This window comes from Manis javanica, chromosome 4 (assembly GCF_040802235.1).
Source record: "Manis javanica isolate MJ-LG chromosome 4, MJ_LKY, whole genome shotgun sequence".
In the NCBI taxonomy this organism is placed as follows: Eukaryota; Metazoa; Chordata; class Mammalia; order Pholidota; family Manidae; genus Manis; species Manis javanica.
In genome coordinates, this window is record NC_133159.1 from 35,211,815 (window position 1) to 35,231,156 (window position 19,342).

At 36.6% G+C, this 19,342-nt stretch overlaps 1 protein-coding gene across 4 annotated transcripts in view; it reads right to left on the reverse strand.

Moving 5' to 3' along the window:
* EIF2B3 (eukaryotic translation initiation factor 2B subunit gamma) overlaps nucleotides 1-19,342 on the reverse strand; it is a 147,735-nt gene that overhangs the window by 32,319 nt on the left and 96,074 nt on the right. For 3 of the 4 annotated variants that reach the window (XM_037021925.2, XM_037021924.2, XM_037021923.2), the window contains exon 6: nucleotides 9,540-9,629. The exons of the other annotated variant lie outside the window; for it this stretch is intronic. In XM_037021925.2, coding sequence (XP_036877820.1) covers nucleotides 9,540-9,629 — 90 coding nt within the window. The remainder of the gene's footprint in view (nucleotides 1-9,539; nucleotides 9,630-19,342) is intronic. 4 annotated transcript variants of the gene reach the window in all.

Consider the following 19,342-nt stretch of genomic DNA (forward strand, 5'->3'; position numbering starts at 1 on the left):
CAAGGGTGTGCTCATTTTGTGGAAATTCATTGAGCGTAAGCCTGCTTTCATATATCACTTCTCCTTGGCAGCCTTTCATAACACTTGTAGGTTTCCGTACAGTCATAGCAAAGACAATTATATATATCGTTTCTGAATCCACACCATGTACGAGTTCTCTGCTAGGAAACTAATACACATCATCTCAAATTTGTAATAGTAATCCTCACGGTTTAAGTATTACTGTCCTTATTTTGTAAGTGAAGAAATTAAAGCTTTAGAAAGATTAATCCTCACTCATGGAAAGGCAATCCTCATGGTAGGTATTATTGTTTTTATTTTATAAGTGAGGAAACCAAAGCTTTAGAAAGGTTAATTATGTTAAGCTTAATATAGTTTTTAGAATTGGGAAAACTGAAACTTAATTCACATCTATCCCAAAGCTCATGACTCCTTCTGCTATGCCATGTTAACTAGTATCTTGTGCTTACTGTAACCACAGCACTTCCTGCAGGATTTATAATTTCTGCTTACTGTCTTCTCTACCAATAAACATGCTGTCAGTGCTAAATATTTATTTGATAAAAATGAATGAGTGAGTGTGCAAATGATTGAGTATCATCCCTGTAGGCGAGACAGCTGGCATAATTTCTTCTTCTGATCTGTGGATATGGAAAGTAGAGCTTTCCTGACCTGGAAATGAAATGAACTCTAACTATGTTTCTCTATTATTAATATTACTAGCAATAAAAAGCCAACATTTGAAAAAACACATGATTATTACTTTTGCTTAAATCTGATATTTTTAGAATTTTGCCTTGATTTGTGATCATGTCCTGATTGTGGCTACAAGCTTCCAGGGAAAGCCTTAAAATGGTGAGGGGAAAATCTGGGCCACTTTTGCATCCTGGCCTTTCTGTTGTAAGCAAATCAAGAGACTTAAAATCATCTAAATGTCTTCCATTTCAAAGCAGTCCTTCAAAATATTAGTTGGAAAAGAGGAAGACCAGAAAACCTCCTTTTATAGTGCTTGGAACTCAAGTCTGCAGAACAGAATGCTAAAGACCTGGGTTTTCTTTGCTTCTCCTCTCAGCAGAGCTGTAACTGGGAAAAGGTAATTGCTGAGTTAACCCTACACTTTGTTTTCAGGCTTTTTGTTTTGTTTTTGTTTTTGCCTTTAAAGAAATATGGAATATATACAGGAACTTATTTTAGATTAAAAGGTACTGATTTTAAATCTGGGTATAAATATCTTCTTTCCTTCTTAACAAAATACTGAAAATTTTTAGAATACATTTTTAATGTTGGTGCATATGGCTTGAGAACGAAAAACATGTTCAGATCCTACAGGCTGCCGGAGAGTCAGCTTAGGCTTAGGTCAATTCAATAGCCATTTTATTCTTTCAAATTTACTCACTTACTATCCAAAATGGACCGGGCATGTTCTAGAGAGTGGGCATATAACAGTGAAACAAAATAGGCAAATCCATGCCTTCATATGAAGCAAAAAATTTGGTTGCCTTTGTATTTACTGAGCATCAACTGTGTGTCACAAGATGAATCAGTAGTAGGTTCTGTCTTCAAGGAGTTCAAAAGAGTAGAAAAGACAGATATGCAAATACAATTTAATAGAATGCATATAATAATTGAAGATTATTCAGAATCAGAAAAGAAAATGATAAATATGCCCAAAAGAGATAAGCACAGAGTATTATGGTAGCGCAGAGCAAGGGTACCTAATCTAAGAGGAGATGAAGGGAAAAAATTGAAAGCTTCCTACAGGAGAAACATCTCACAAGTTTTAATGGATATTTAGGAATCTGCCAGAGAAGGAAGAAAGATGGAAAGGAACGGATGAAGCATTATGCTTATAGGGAAACTGTTTTGAAGTCTCACTAAACTGAACATATTGTATCTTTCCTTTGGCTTTAGATTTTCTGGTTCCCTACAATGCTTCTTCCTAGGAGTGCTTTAATTATAAATATTATACCAGTCTTAAAGAACTGCTTAAAAAGGTTATCTTTGCTGCCATAGTCTGACCCATGGCCTGCTCTGATGGCACAGGCAAAGTTAACTGCAGTCTAGTGCTTCTAGGCTTCGTCTCTTCCCTGGGAGCCAGGGATTTCCAGAAGTCCCATAGATCAAAGTGAATGAACTAAGATGTTCAAAGGAGCCTACTCTGCTTTAATCTTGGCAGCACCTGCACCTGCAGACTTCAGTATACAGTCACCACATAAAAGCTCCAGTTAGAAGACATATACACTACATGTTCTTGGCTTAATTTCGTTCTGTTATTTAATAAGTAAAGGATACCTCATGCAATCTCCAGGATACATTTACAGACAGGAAAGCAAGTGTAGCTAAATCATACGGATGCTTAAATTCAACAGTAGAGAACAGAGGCTCCTGCCTCTCCTGGAACCACATAGTCCCTCATCTCTGCTTATCTCCACTCTGCTTTCCTATGCTTATTCATGGCTTTCCAGCAAGTCCATTAACTTCATTTTGCACGTGGCTTTAATGATCACCCTGATTCTGATGTTGTACCATGGCTTCCTATCCCCAATTCCTGACTTCACTTTGTGGGGCCCACCCTTACTCCTCTGTATCCCTATGTCCTGAAGACTAGGAAGTTTTAACAGCTTTTTTATCCTCCCAGGTTTGTGTGCATTAGTCTGCAACAGAGAGACATCTGATATCTGTGGTGGATGTGGCTAACAATCAATTCATCAACAGTGACTGACTTTGTTGGGGCTCTGGCTGTATGACATTGAGCAAATGACTTTTGAGTCTCTTTTCCCTCCTCTATAATATGAGGATAATACCTAAATAAGATAAGTGTTTTAAGGGCTAAATGAACTTGAGCATTAAAAATACCCAGAATAGTGTCTGGTACATGGCTGGTGCTGTTAGAGGTAATTTTCTTCTCTTGTTCTCTCTTTCCTCTTGCTCTGAAGGCCAAACTCCAAGACTGTGTATCTTGCATGGATGGATAACCTTCTAACACTAGGAAAGGTTGACTGGAACTTTGGATTCTTCTTGGCAAGAAAGAAGTATTCAGCTTTAATTCTTCCTTTTAAGAATAATTTCCTCTAGGTCTCTTAAAAGGACAGGCAGGTCTATCAGGTTAGGGAAAGGAGAGAAAGACAAATTTTTCTGAGTTTCTGTGCTAAAAGGAAATCAGGACTAATTTCTAGTGTAAACTGCCTGTCTCCCAAGGATTCACCTCAGAGAGCTGGCATATTGCGAGTCCTTTACAGGGCCAGTCTTGTCTTTGGAGCAACTTTTACTAAGCCAAACAAAAAGCTCCTACGAGGCCAGCTTCCTTAGGCTTAGACCGGTTGACACTGTAAAAGAAGGAGGAGCTTAGAGCTCACTACTCAACATCAAGAAGCATCGCAGTCAAATACTCAGCATAAGCTAAGCTCTACTCTGGCTATGGACATAAAATCCAAGACATTTTGAATTAAAATGTTCAAGAGAGTCTTTGGAGCATTCACCTGAGAATATATACTAATACTGCAATGTTTTTTCTTAGGTAAACATATCTTGGAAATTTTTCTGTATCACCTCATAGAGCCAAATATTCTTTATAACAGTTGTACAATATGGATATATCATAATGTAATTAATTACTCTATTTAAATTGTTATAGTTTTTCCCTGTTATGAACAATGTTGCAAAGAACATTTTCCAATGAATATTTCCATACTTTTGAGTAAATATTTCTGTGGGATAGATTTTTTGAAGAGGAATTCCTGAGTCAAAGAGTATGTAATTTTAAGTTTTGACAGATATTATCAACTGCCATGCAAAAAGTTCGTATAGAACAGTATAAGAGAATTTCCCAACAGCTTTGCTAACTTTATCACAAAATTAAAAATATTCTGCCATGATACAGTATTTTTTAAAAATTTTGGTATCATTAATCTACAATTACATGAGGAACATTATGTTTACTAGACTCCCCCCCATCACCAAGTCCCCCCAACATACCCCATTACAGTCACTGTCCATCAGCATAGTAAGATGCTGTAGAGTCACTGCTTATCTTCTCTGTGTTATACAGCCCTCCCTGTGCTCCCCCCCACATTATACATGCTAATCGTAATGCCCCCTTTTTTTCCCTGCCCCTCTTATCCCTCCCTTCCCACCCATCCTTCCCAGTCCCTTTCCCTTTGGTAACTGTTAGTCCATTCTTGAATTCTGTGATTCTGCTGCTGTTTTGCTCCTTCAGTTTTTTTCTTTGTTCTTATACTCCACAGATGAGTGAAATCATTTGATACTTGTCTTTCTCCGCCTGGCTTATTTTACTGAGCATAATACCCTCTAGCTCCATCCATGTTGCAAATGGTAGGATTTGATTTCTTCTTATGGCTGAATAATATTCCATTGTGTATATGTACATCTTCTTTATCCATTCATCTACTGATGGACACTTAGGTTGCTTCCATTTCTTGGCTATTGTAAATTGTGCTGTGATAAACATAGGGGGGCATATGTCTTTTTCAAACTGGGCTGCTGCATTTTTAGGGTACATTCCTAGAAGCAGGATTCCTGGGTCAAATGGTATTTCTATTTTGAGTTTTTTGAGGAACCTCCCTACTGCTTTCCACTGATACAGTATTTTTAAACTGTTTTGCATGCATTTATGAGAATAAGCATCTTTTCATATGTGTACCAGCTTTTTCTGTGACCAACTACCTTTAACTTTTGCCATTTTTCTATTGAGTAATTTGTCTTTCCTTATGGATTTTAAAGTGCTTTTTGTAACTTAAGCAAACCAGCATTTGGGCTTTTCTGGTATTGCAAATATTCCCCTTCATCCTTTGTTGTTTATTTTTAGACTGTTTATTTTTTTTTCCTACTATAGATTGTTAAATATTGGTATTAGTCAAACTTACTAATCCTCTTTTGAAAAAAAATGGCTTTTAAGATTTATGTGGTACTTACAGAGCTTGGGTTAGTTCTAAGACCACATTCTGATGGAAACTAGATTCCTCAGTACACATGTAGACAAGAAGGCATTCAGCAAAGATTGTAGCATCCAAGTCAAACAGTGGGATCCCTCAGGCAACTCCTGTTGTGTTCTTACTACCTGAGTCACTGCTTTCTGGGCCCATGTTTCACTTCAACTGGTAAATGCCTAGGTGCTGGGAAACCTGGTCAAATAGGTAATAATGTGGCCAGATTTGCAATTTAGAAAGCCCTCTGGTAGTTGTGTGGAGGATGGATTGGAAGGGGACAGTCTGGAGGTAGAACAATACCAAGAAGGATGCTATATTAAACCAGTTGGGAGATGATTTGAATGTTAGCTAAAAAATCAGTATTGAAACAGCAAGTAAATACATTAGGTTGTTGAATTCTGCCCAATTTTAGTGATGGGTTTTGCCACTAAAGTTGCTCTAAACCACTGATGTTAGTTCAGCCCAGTATTCTTCAGTAGCTACCTTGCCCCCCACTGCTGCTGGAGTGTCTTTCTAAAGCGTAGCTGTCATGCTGCCTTAATACCCTTTCCCTACTTATTAAGACTGGGGATCTCTGACTCATTTTTTTCCCTCATGCTTCATAATATGATTTTCTCAAAGTTAGAGAGGACAATGGCATGTAAGACTTTGTATTCATCTTGGTATACTCAGCGTCCCACAAAGCAATTAGGATATATGTAGGTATTTCTTAAGTGTCTGTTGTTTTGGGTTTTTAAAAAATTGTGGTTAAGTCCAACTCATTTTTTGAAACCTTTAAAATCAATTTTTTGGTATGTAAATTACATATAATAAAATATACCTATTTTAAACAAACAGTTCGATGAGTTTTGTTAAATATATACTACTATGATTACTACCCCAAACCAAGATACAGAGTATTTCCATCATTCCCCCAAATCCCCTTGTGCTTCTATTATGCCGTTATACTGTCCTATATTATTATATTATATATTATACTACTATACTCTAATACTAGTCACTACATTTTATTGTTAATAATTTGTTTAAGCTGTGCCTCTATCCCTATACTGTGAGCAACTTGAGGGCAGAAACTCCATCTTTTAATTTATACCACCTAGCAACACAGTGCCTGACACACAGTAGGTGATCAATTAAAAGTTAATTCAGAATTTTGCTATGTACTGACTATTGACCTAAGCTCTTTGCAAGTATTTTTCACAATAACCACATGGGTCAACCGTATAATGATTCCCAATTTTCAGATGAGTAAAGTGAGGTACAGAAAGGTAGACACCTGTCCAAGGCCACACAGTTCAGTTACTAAACTTCTCTTGTCAGACAGTATAGATTTTCTTCTCTTCACAGCGTTCCCTATAGTGTTTCTACTTAGTCCACTGCAGAAATCCTCATCTCTTCTTTCATTACTGATGTACCAAATTACTCCTGCTGTCTGAACTGTCACTACCCTGTCACTACATTAAACATATACTGAATACCTTACAATCTAATCTAGGTATCTATCTCAGAGTTTGGGTGGAAGACATTAACCTGGAAACAACTAAAAATATACAGGGCAGAAAATAAGTGAAAGAGAGCAAAGGACTGCTTTAGCAATCCTTTCTTGAAGTGTGTCTACTAGGTTTACTTATTCCTTTAATCCTTAAAGGAGTCATCATTTCATAACCAGATTATTATAAATGACTCCTATTTACCTTGAAGGAGTCTCTTTTCCATCCAGAATGGTCTATGTTCCCCTGCCAGGTTATATCATTGCTCATTCCACATGGACTATTCTGTTTAAAGATCTGTAGCTCCCTGCTCAGCTTTCAAAGTCTTTTATCTACTCCCATCAACCTACTCAGTCCATCTCCCACTACTTTGAGACAATACCTCCACTATTCCAGGCAGGAATAAAGAATTCCCCTGGAGAACCACTCTAATTTGTCCTGATGTACCCTTATACTTTTCCTAATGTATTGAAATGTACCAATTTTCAATATAATACCTTTAACCTCAACAATGCTGAGAGGTGAAGAGTAGATGGGAGTGAGGGGAGAAAGACGTAAGGGTCTCCTTAACAGATCTTGATATTAGGTAGTTTGGGCTGAGCTGTGTATCATTCTTTATGCAACTGGCTCTGGAAAGTCCCATTTCACAGAGCTTCTGTCCAGAACCCATATATTTCAGGCTTGTCCTCAGAGCACATACCCTTTCACCACACTTGAGCCTACCACTGGTATAAAACTGCATATCCAGACACCAAAAGCCACAATCCCATTTGGTAGTACAGCTAACTCTTGAACTATATGGTTTGAACTGCATGGATCCACTTATATGCAAATTTTTCCCAATAAATATATTGGAAAAAATTTTGGAGATGTGTGACAATTTGAAAAAACATTTTCTCTAGCTTAATTTCTAATAATAATACAGTATATAATTCATATATAAAATGTGTACTGATTTACTACTTATGTTATCAGTAGGCTTCTGGCCAACAGTAGGTTACTAGTAGTTAAGTTTTTGGGGAGTCAAAAGTTACATGCAGATTTTCAACTGCATGGGGTATTGGTACCCCTAAACCCCACATGGTTCAATGGTCAAGTGTATTAAGTAAACAGTTAGTTATTTTTTTTAAGGTGTGATAATGGTTACTTTTTTTTTTAGGTATGATAATGGTATTGAGATATTGTTTAAGAGATAAAAAGTTTGTTTATATTTTAGAGATACCTACTGAAATATTTAGATAATTACAACTGAAATAATTACAGATGAAATTACATCATCATGATTTGCTTTAAAATAATCTGGCATGATCTTACTACACTGATGGACAGTGACTGCATTGGGTTATGGGTGGGGACTTGATAATATGGGTAAATGTAGTAACCACATTGTTTTTTCATGTGAAGCTTTCGTAAGAGCATATATCAATAATACCTTAATAAAAAAAAATAAATAAAATAAAATAAAATAGAATAATCTGGCATGACAGTGGGGAGGTAGGTGGTGGCATATATAAAATAAGATAAGCCATGAATTGATAGTTGTTGACGCTGTGTGATAGATACATAGGAGTTCCTTACATTACTTTCTCTACTTTTGTATTTGTGTGAAATTTTCCATAATAAATAATTTAAAACAATCATGATCTCTACTACTATTGCATCCCCACCTAGCACATCAAAGCCAGGGCCTATTTTACAGGGCTTCATTTCCACTTGGGAATAAAAAATAAACCCTTTCATGGCCAAGAGTTAACTTCATGTTTGGCATATGGGTAGTCCAGACTGATAACTGGAAAACAGGTTCTGGAATGCTCTCTAATCTTGGCAGCAAGTTTGCTTGCTATTTAAAAAGAAAAGTCTCTGCAATCACTGTGGAGCGTAAACTGTAAATTCTAGGAGGGCAGGGCCCATGTCTGCTTAATCGCCACAGACCTCATGGTTGATGTAGCACAATACCTGCCTCATAACAAGTGTTTAATAAATATTTCCCGACCCAGTGAAAAAACAGAATATAGAGGGGAGCAGCACAATAGTGTCCTGGGGAGGGGAAACAGAAACAACAATCCTTGGGAAAGTTTTGTGTGAGTCCAAATGGTTTGTTTTACCATTGGCTCTGCCTGGGCCTCCCAGTAGGGGTTTAGCAGGTGTGCGAGGTGAGGGTTAGGATACTGCTAGAGATATATTGGGCACAGAGGAACACATCTCCTTCCCCTTAATATTCCTGTATATATCCAAGTCCATCAGCCAAGGGCACGCTAGCATTTAAACTCAGGTCCTCAGACTCCCTTCACCAGCTGATCTGAGGGAACTTGTGGTCCAGCATACTTGCTTCCAGTTCACCAGCGCTATTCAAGGCAGAAACTTACAGCAGCCATCAAGGGAGACAAGCTGCTCTCTCTTCTTAACCACACAGGTATTAAATCTTTTCCTATCTGTTCCTCTGAGGATTCTAGTTGCACTTCCTACCAAAAATCCTTAAGATCAACTGCAAAAGGGGTTTTCTCTCTGGAAACCCAAGTCCTATTATCTGCCTGACACAGTCTCTGGGAAGCATTTAAGGCACACAGTTCTGTTCTCAAAGCAAAACAGAAGAAGTACCAAATTTTGCTTTTTTTGTATTCATGAAAGTTCACTCAGTGAGGTGGACTTCTTTTCCAAAATTGGAGGGAACTTGTTTTTCTTTTTTTCTTCCTCTTGGGTAAGTCTCTGATTCTTTGCTAAGAGGGCCCATCTATAGAATAACTGCCTAGGGGAAGGACATCTGCTTGGAGACAAAGAGAACCAGAGCTGGAAGCTCACGCTTCCTTGCAGAAGAGAGTAAGAGCCCAGAACGGTGCAGAAAGAGACATCATAGGTTACTATTAGTTTTACAAAACTATTTTGCTGGTTTATTTTAAGACAGGCCCCAAAAATACAATTAGGGGAATCTGTGGTACAGACAAAAATAACAGTATGCTGATAACATGATTTCTAAAACAAAGGTGAGAATCAACTGTGTTATTTATATATAAAGCTATCTAATATTATTAAGGTTTGAAACTGTTAACTAAATCACATGGTAGCTTAAGCACTGAGGGTTTGACTCTACCTCCCTCTTTCTTACTCATTTTCCATTAGGAAGTCCACAACGTATTTTTTCAAGCAGTAGAGATGGGCATCCACAAGGCCTGTGTGGAAACGTATTCTAGGGTGCCTGCAAAAAAGAATAAGAGAGAAGGGGCTCACGATCAGTTAACACGGGTTCTATCCTATTATTACGTAGTAGGCATTAGAAAGTTTATAACAGTCAGAGCTATGCTGCCTACACCCCGCTCTGCAGATACCACGAGGGTGGATTACAGCTCTGATCCTGTCACAAAGGTCTTCTCTTTATAGAAACCCTCTCTCACATTTTATGAGGCCTTTAGGTGAGCCATCAAATCACTGACGAGTCACCTTCTTTTATTCTATCACAAACTGTCACAAACTCTGACTCACAATTCTTATAACTGACATTTTCCTGCTTCCACTCCAATTGCCCCACTTACTGCAAGGTCATACTTTAGCCATGCTTTCCACGAGAATTTAGCATGTATTACTCCATTTTCAAAGAAGAAGTAAAATTCTATGAAAACTCCCTAACTCCCTTCTCTTATGTATTCATCAGGACCATCCCCAGATATATTTCCTCCAGGACATCTTCACTTACAACCCAAGTTCCTGCTCCCACAACACTTGGTGCCCACCACTATCGGATAGATAACTTATACAGTAAGGTAACGACCTACTTACTTGTCTCTCTCCCACTAGACTGAAATTCCCTAAGGGTAGAGATTTATCTTTATAGCCTTAGCACTGTATCTGACACAGAGTAAATGCTTAATAAATACTTGTTAAAAAAACAAAAAAATGAATATACATCAGGTTTATATGTAAAAAATAGAATTTTACCTATGTGGTGCCAGGGTTGCATCTGAAGTCTGTACCCTGACAATTTTCTCCCTTAATCTATCCAATATGGAAAGTTGTATTTTCCTGTTCAGTCCCTTGATTTACAGACTTCCTTGAATCATTCCACACACTCTACATATATTGTCAAATCTTCACAACTACCTCTTGAGGTAGATATATTACTCTCATTTTTATAGCTGAGGTCAACTTGCATTATACAGCCAGGAAAGGAATAACTTAAAAGCTTGAATAACCACCTTTTAAACCTGCTATCAATCCCTAGCATATATGGCACTAACATTCATATAGCATTTTATGGTTTATAAATGTTTTTTCAGCTTTTTACTGTCATCCTGTGAAGTAGGTAAAAGAAAAAAAATTCTTCCATTTAAAAAAAATTTCAGAAACTTAGGTTGTATCTCAAGGCTAGAGATTTAGATACAAATCTGGAATACAATGAAAGCACACAGATGAATGATTCAGATTATTTTTTCTTCCAGACAAAAATATAGCAAATGTAAATCTTGGGATTGGAAGACTTATGACTAATGCCAAAAATGTGGTTTCCTTGTTTCATTTTATTGTTTTTGAATGATATTACAAATAAGGATTGATATTTTAAAGTAAAACAAAATAAACAAAGCCAAAAAACCTCAAAGAGGCCAGTAAAATCAGGGTAACTGGCTGACTGCTCTGGGTGAGTGCGATTTGTATAACATACAGTAAGAAATCAGTGAATGGAAATGAGTAAGAGATTTAGAAATAGTTGTAATTTAAATTACTTGCCACTCAGAAAAAGTTCATTACAATAAGAAATAAAATATTGAAAATTTGTGAGAATCCTTTCAATGATTAAAATGAAAGCTCAGGGATACTGTATAAAAGTAACCTTTAATCTTCAAAGTCTGTAAGATCTCTGAAAAGCTCCCACAGGTTTTTTCTTCTCTTCATCTAACAAAAACATTTTTTTAATGCTTTTAAAATGGTCAATTATAAAAAAAGAAAAAATGAGTAGAGAACAAAAGAGAAAAATCTTAGAAAGGTGGAACAGAAAACAGACAAAGATACAAGAAACCGAGGACAATATAAACCATCAGGAACATAAAGAATATCTTTGGGTTATTTTTACAGACTTTAAAGAAAAGAGTAAGTTGCAGATTTTAGAATTAGAATTTGTAATGTTTGAATGAAATAAAACATGTTTTTATGACCTTAAAAACAGGAATATCAGTTTAAAAGCAAGGAACAAAACCAACAGGTGAAATAATTATAACAATTCTTTAATAATTCTTATTAATAATGTTATTTGAGAATAAAGAAATAAATAATGGGAAAGATCCAGGGATAAGCATTTACTGTTTAACTGTAAAAATCAATGGCTTTTAAAGCATTCTTCATAAAAATTCTTAGCTTGTCTGCATAACAGAGTGTCTATACCTACCTTCAGTGTGCCAGAGAGAGGTCTGGCTTTGTGAGGACTCTCACAACCAATTACTCATTATCACCCATGTGTGCATACTGCATTCCCAGAGGGAGAAACTTCATTTTGAGCTCAGCTGGGGCAGATTTCTCAGGTGGCACAATATTAACGTGTTATGCATTAGCCCCATAGCCTCATACATTTCACTCTGTGGGTTCAGAATTTCTGTTGTTGATTTCACCTTATCCAAAGTTCTCTCCAATTCTTTAACCCATCTCTTATCTGAACTGTTTGACTGCCATGGTTCCTTTATCTTCTAATACCCTTGCAATCTGACTATGGGTGTAGTGAGGTAGGTGCCGGGCACTGACCCCACTGAGGCCCACTTTGCTCTAGTCTATTGTATTTCTCACTTAGCCCCATCCCTCTCATATTGGCTTCTAGGTCTCGTCTATTCTTTCATTCTGCCTCCCCATATCCTGGGTCTTCCTCTCTAGAACCAGTATGAGTTTACCTCACCAAGAATCCTTTTTTTCTCTACCCACTTTATATTGTACTGAAACAGATGTCTCCTAGAACACTGCTGGAAAAGATAGTATAGATTATGTACTCATGGTTTTATCTTCATTTGTTCTTTTCCAAATGCAATCTAAAGAGGAAAAGAAAATTACTTTTGAAAAATGATTTCTGGAAGTCACTACATTTAGGAATCTACCACTCAAACATGCATTCCCCAACATTTGCTAATGGCTAGTGATGGTAACAGGCTTTGTGTTAGACAGATGAATAGGACAGATCTGATTTCTGCCACAACGTAGTTTAATTGTCTGTGAGGCAATTTCCTTTCAAAGCTCCTCAAAGAATTTCCGGCTCAAATCTTTTTTTTATTATGGTAAAATATACATGCTATAAAAGTTACCATTTAAACCATTTTCCAGTGTACAGTTCTGTGGCATTAAGTGCATTCATATTGTAGTGTGACCATCACCAACATCCATCTCCAGAACTTTTTCATTTTCCCGAACTGAAATTCTGTACCCATTAAACACGAATTCCCCATTCCCCTCTCCCCTTAGCTGCTTGCAATCACCATTTTACTTTATATCTTTATGAATCTGAGTACTCTGGGAACCTCAGGTAAGAGGAATCATACAATATTTGTCCTTTTTGTGACTGGCTTATTTTACTTAGCATAACATCTTTAAGGTTCATCCGTAGTGTAGCATGTATCAAAATGTCCTTTCTTTTTAAGGCTGAATAATATTCCATTGTATGTATGTATATACTATATTTTGTTTATCCACTCATCTTTCTATGGACACTTGGTTTGTTTCCATATTTCGGCTATTGTGAATAATGCTGCCATGAATATAAGTATACAAGTATCATTTAATTTTCTGCTTTTACACATACATTTAATTTTTTTCTATTCTGAAAAACTTAAAATATATATCAAATCAGAGGAAAACAAAAAAAATCCTGTGTATCCATCAAACACATTAAAAAATTATCAATATTTTCCAATCTTTATTTTAATTTTTTGCTGTAGTATTTATTATGGGTTGAATTGTGTCCCTCCAAAAATATTTTGAAGTTTACTGCCAGTACCTGTGAATGTGACCTTATTTGAAAACAGGATCTTTGCAGATGACCAAGTTAAGAAGAGGTTACTGGGGGGAGAAGGGACTCTAATCTGATACGAATGGTGTCCTTATATGAGGGGAAATTTAGACACAGAGGCAGGCATGCACAGAGGCAAGACAATACAGGGAGAATGCCATCCCAAGCCAAGGATGCCTAAGGCTACCAGAAGCTAGGGAAGAGGAATGGAACAGATTCTCCCTCACAGCCCTCAGAAGGAACCAGCCCTGCCAACACCTTGATTTTGGACTTCTAGCCTTCAGGACTGATATAATTTCTGTTGTTCTAAGCCATCTAATTTGTGGGTGGCACCATAGCATTACTTGGTTAGGACAAACCTAGCAAATTAATACAGTATTTTATGGCAAATTCCAGAAATAATGCCATTTTACCTGTAAATACTTCAGGATGTGTAGTATGCATTTCAAACTGATAAGGACTTTAAAATATAATAATCACTATATCATTACCATACCTAATAAAAACATCAATGACTTCATAATGCCATCTAATATCCAATCCATACTCAGATTTCTCTTTTTTCAGTTAATTTGTCTGAATCAGGATTTGATCAAAGTCTCACATTGCATTTGGTTATTTCATTAAAAAGTATAATGCTATAAAATTTCTCTTTCCTTAGTCTCCTGCCAAGCTATATATAGTTAGAGTGAGTCACCTGTCTTGTAGAACACATTCTTATGGCTGATTGCTTTGCCAGGTATCTTTTAAAAAATTTTTTTATTGAAGTATGATTTACGTAACAAAATGTACCTGCTTTAGGTGTACAAATGAATTATTTTTAGAACATTTACAGACTTGTACAATTACTACTACAATCCAGTTATAGAACATTTCAATCACCTGAGTGAAATCTTACGTAACTGCCACCACTCAATCCCCTTTCTCATTGTCATGTTCAGTCAGTCACTAATTTGCTTTCTATGTCTACAAATTTGCCTTTTCTTTTTTTTTAAATAACCATTCTAGCGGATGTGAAGTGGTACCTCATTGTGGTTTAAATTTATATTTCCCTAGCAACTAGTTATTTTGAGAATCTTTTATGTGCTTATTAGTCATTTGTACATCTTTGGTTATATATTCATTTAAATCTTTTGCTCATTTTTAAATTGGGTTGTCATCTTATTGAGTTGTGAGTTCTTATCTTCTTATTTTGTCAGTGTTGTCTTGAGATTTGAAGTCTTTAATTTTGAAGAAATACACTTTGTCAATCTTTTTTCTTTCAAGAATTATGTATTTGGTGTTATAACCAAGAACACTTTGCCTATCCCAAGTTCATGAAGATTTTGTTTTCTTCTAAAACTTTTATAGTTTTAGCTCTTACATTAGGTCTACAGTCCATTTTCAATTTTGTGTAAGAAACAAGGTAAGGGTCTAACCTAATAATTTTCCATGTGAATATCAAACTGTCCCAGTACCATTTGTGTAAAAGACTATCCTTTGCTTTCTGAGTTGTTTGACATCTCTGGTGAAATACAATTGACAATAAATGTAAGGGTTTATTTTTGGACTCTCAGTTTTTATCTATATGTCTATCCTTATGCCAGTACACTGTCTTGATTACTGTAGTTTTATAAGTTTTGAATTTAGGAAGTGTAAGTTCTTCAACTTTTTTGTTCTTTGTCAAAATTGACTTTTGGTTATTTTGGGTCCTCTGTATTTCTATATAACTTTTAGTATCAACTTGTCAATTTCTTTAAGAACACTACTGAGATGCTGATATGGTTTACACTGAATCTATAGATCAATGTGGGGAGAACTGCCATTTTAACAATACTTAATCTTCTAATCCAGGAACATGGAATGTGTTTCCATATACTTAAATTTTATTTAATTTCTCTCAGCAATATTTCATAATTTTCAGTATGTAACTCTTTTGCTCTTCTATTAAATCTATTCCTAATTATTCTTTTTTATGGAATGGAATTATTTTCTTATCATTTCAATTTTGGATTGTTCATTGCCCAGTATTTAGAACTATAACTGCCTTTTGTATATATATATTGATCTTGTATCTTGCAACCTTGCCAAACTCTTATTAATTCTAGTAGTTTTGTGGATTCCTTAGAATTTTGTATATACAGGCATACAGGATCATGTTGTCTATGGATAAAGATAGTTATACATCTATCTTTCCAATATGGATACCATTTCTTTCTTTTCCTTGCCTCAATGAACTGGCTATAACCTCCAGTACAATGTTGAACAGAAGCAGTTAGAGAAGACAATCCTTGCTTTGTTCCCATTTTAGGGGAAAACATTCAGTCTTTCACTATTAAATATAATGTTATCTGCAAGTTTTTTGTAGATGTCCTTTATCAAGCTGAGGAAGTTCTCTTCTATTCCTAGTTTGCTGGAAGTTTTTATTATGAATGAGTGGTAGATTCTGTCAAATGTTTTTGATGAGTATATTTAGATAATCACATGGTTTTTATCTTTTATTCTATTAACATTGTATCTTATGTTAATTGATTTTGATGTTAACCTTGCAACCCTGGGTTACATGTCACTTAGTCACAGTGTATAAATGTGCACATTTTATAAATGTTGCTGGATTCAATTTTCTAATATTTTGTTGAGGATTTTTCAGCTATGTTCATGAAGGATATTGGTCTTTTGTCTAGATTTGGTATTGGAGTTATATTGGCTTCACAGAATAAGTTGGAAAGTGTTCCCTCTTTCAATTTCTGAAAGACTTTGTGAAGGATTAGCATTATTTCTTCTTAAATGTTTGATAGAATTCATTAAAGAAGTTATTCGGGCCTTGGCTTTACTTTGTTGAAAGAATTTTAATTACTAATTTAATTTTATTGCTTGTTATAGGCCTATTCAGATTTTCTATTTCTTCTTGAGTTAGTTGAGTTAGGATGTAGCACATGATCTTTGTGGCTAAGACTGTACCATGCTGATTAATACAAGGTCTCCTATGCTCTTTAATATTCTCAGTATATCACTATGTGTGCTCTTTAACCTAACATTTTAATTGATTCTAGTCACTTAAGGGGAAGACAGAAGGGAACCAACATTTGTTGAATAGTTTTTATGTGCCATGCATTCTTCAATGTATTTTCATATATACTAATCTGCATCCAATCCTAACATCTCTGTCTTCACTTTACAGGTGAGGAAAGCATAGATTCAGAGAGGTTAAATAAGTTTTCTAGGCCACAGAGGAAGATAATAGTAGAACTGGGATTAAAACCTAGGTATGTGTGACTCTAAAACTTTTCTAGTATCTCATAAGGTCTTTCAAGCAACTTCTTTCTTATCTCTATATAAAACTCTAGGAGTTCTATATAGATGAAGCCCTGCTCCAAACAGTTTCATATCTAAATCTGGGGCAAGAACAAGAAAAAGAAATCTTCTTCTAAGGAAGGGCTGGTTAGTAGCGATCTTGCAAAGATAGCTGGCAGTGGGCATCTTCCCAAGAGGAAGAACTCTCTCCCCAAAGAGGAACCAGGCAGTGACCCTGAAGAGGCAGGAAACAGGAGTGTCCCCAAGGAGGAGGAAATTCTCTTCCAAGGAGAAGACCCTCAGCACTGGACCTGAAGAGGACGTTGGTGGCAAGAGCGGCAGCTCTGAGAAAAAGGAGAAGTCACAAAAACTATCCCAGGAGATTAGAATGGACGTTTCCCTGGTGGGGCACAGCCCACGGTGATGCTTCCCACCCTACCCCACCCCCTATAGTTCAATAAAAACAAACTCACAAGAAAAAGAAATTGGGGGCAAGAAACAGAGAATGCTTGGTTGGGATTAAAAAAAAAATCTGTGTTTGTACTGGCTCCCCTGCTGAACAGCCTACTTAGGAGTTTATTAGCTACTAGTACCATTCAGAAAGGAATTTGGTAAGGAATGGTGTTCTAAGCATTGACCCTAAGATGAGCCTGGAGGAACTTATCTCTCAAGTTTTCTCATACATTCTTGGATAGCGGGAAAGCAGATATTAAGAAGCAACTGCCTGCTTTGGGCGGATTATTATTATTATTATTATTTTTTAAATTTTATTTTGGTATCATTAATCTATAATTACATGAAGAACATTATGTTTACTAGGCTCCCCCTCTTCACCAAGTCCCCCCCACATACCCCTTCACAGTCACTGTCCATCAGCGTAGGAAGATGCTGTAGAATCACTACTTGTCTTCTCTGTGTTGCACAGCCCTCCCCGTGGCCCCCCCACTATACATGCTAATCGTAATGCCCCCTTTCTTTTTCCCCACCCTTATCCCTCCCTTCCCACCCATCCTCTCCAGTCCCTTTCCCTTTGGTAACTGTTAGTCCATTCTTGAATTCTGTGATTCTGCTGCTGTTTTGTTCCTTCAGTTTTCCTTTGTTCTTATACTCCACATATGAGAGAAATCATTTGGTACTTGTCTTTCTCTGCCTGGCTTATTTCACTGAGCAAAATACCTTCTAGCTCCATCCATGTTGTTGCAAATGGTAGGATTTGTTTTCTTCTTAGGGCTGAGTAATATTCCATTGTGTATATGTACCACATCTTCTTTATCCATTCATCTACTGATGGACATTTAGGTTGCTTCCATATCTTGGCTACTGTAAATAGTGCAGCGATAAACATAGGGGTGCATCTGTCTTTTTCAAACTGGAGTGCTGCATTCTTAGGGTAAATTCCTAGAAGTGGAATTCCTGGGTCAAATGGGATTTCTATTTTGAGCATTCTGAGGAACCTCCATACTGCTTTCCACAATGGTTGAACTAATTTACATTCCCACCAGCAGTGTAGGAAGGTTCCCCTTTCTCCACAACCTTGCCAACATTTGTTGTTGTTTGTCTTTTTGATGATGGCGATCCTTACTGGTGTGAGGTGATATCTCATTGTGGTTTTAATTTGCATTTCTCTGATGACAAGCGATGTGGAGCACCTTTTCATGTGTCTGTTGGCCATCTGAATTTCTTCTTTAGAGAACTGTCTATTCAGCTCCTCTTTTGGGCGGATTATTTTTAAATGTCAAGGAGTTCAAGGACTAAGCTGTGTACATGTGTTTCAATATTTGCTTACCTGAATTTTTTCCTAATATTCACAACTTTGAAGTACTCTGTGTCAGGAACAAAGCTTTAAGATCTCTAGGGAAACCACAGGAAAGACTACCACATTGACACTGGTCTTCAGGATTATGCAGGACTGCAGACTCTTAAGATTTTTTTTTATTAAGGTATCATTGATATACACTCTTATGAAGGTTTCTCATGAAAAACATTGTGGTTACTACATTCGCCCATATTATCAAGTCCCCCACTGCAGTCACTGTCCGTCAGTGTAGTAAGATGCCACAGAGTCACTACTTGTCTTCTCTGTGCTACACAGTCTTCCCTGTGACCCCCACCCACACACACCATGTGTACCAATCATAATACCCCTCAATCCCCTTCTCCCTCCCTCCCCACCTATCCTTCCCCACTCCTCCCCTTTGGTAACTGCTAGTCCGTTCTTGGAGTCTGTGAGTCTACTGCTGCTTTGTTCCTTCAGTTTTGCTTTGTTGTTATACTCCACAAATCAGGGAAATCATTTGATACTTGTCTTTCTCTGCCTGGCTTATTTCACTGAGCATAATATCCTCTAGCTCCATCCATGTTTTTGCAAATGGTAGGATTTGTTTTCTTCTTATGGCTGAATAAGTATTCCATTGTGCATATGTACCACATCTTTATCCACTTATCTACTGATGGACAGTTAGGTTGCTACCATATTTTGGCTATTATTATCATATTTGGTAAATAGTGCTGTGATAAACACAGGGGTGCATATGTCTTTTTGAATCTGAGATCTTGTTTTCTTTGGGTAAATTCCTAGGACTGGAATTCCTGGGTCAAACGGTATTTCCATTTTTAGTTTTCTGAGGAACGTCCATATTGCTTTCCACAATGGTTGAACTAAT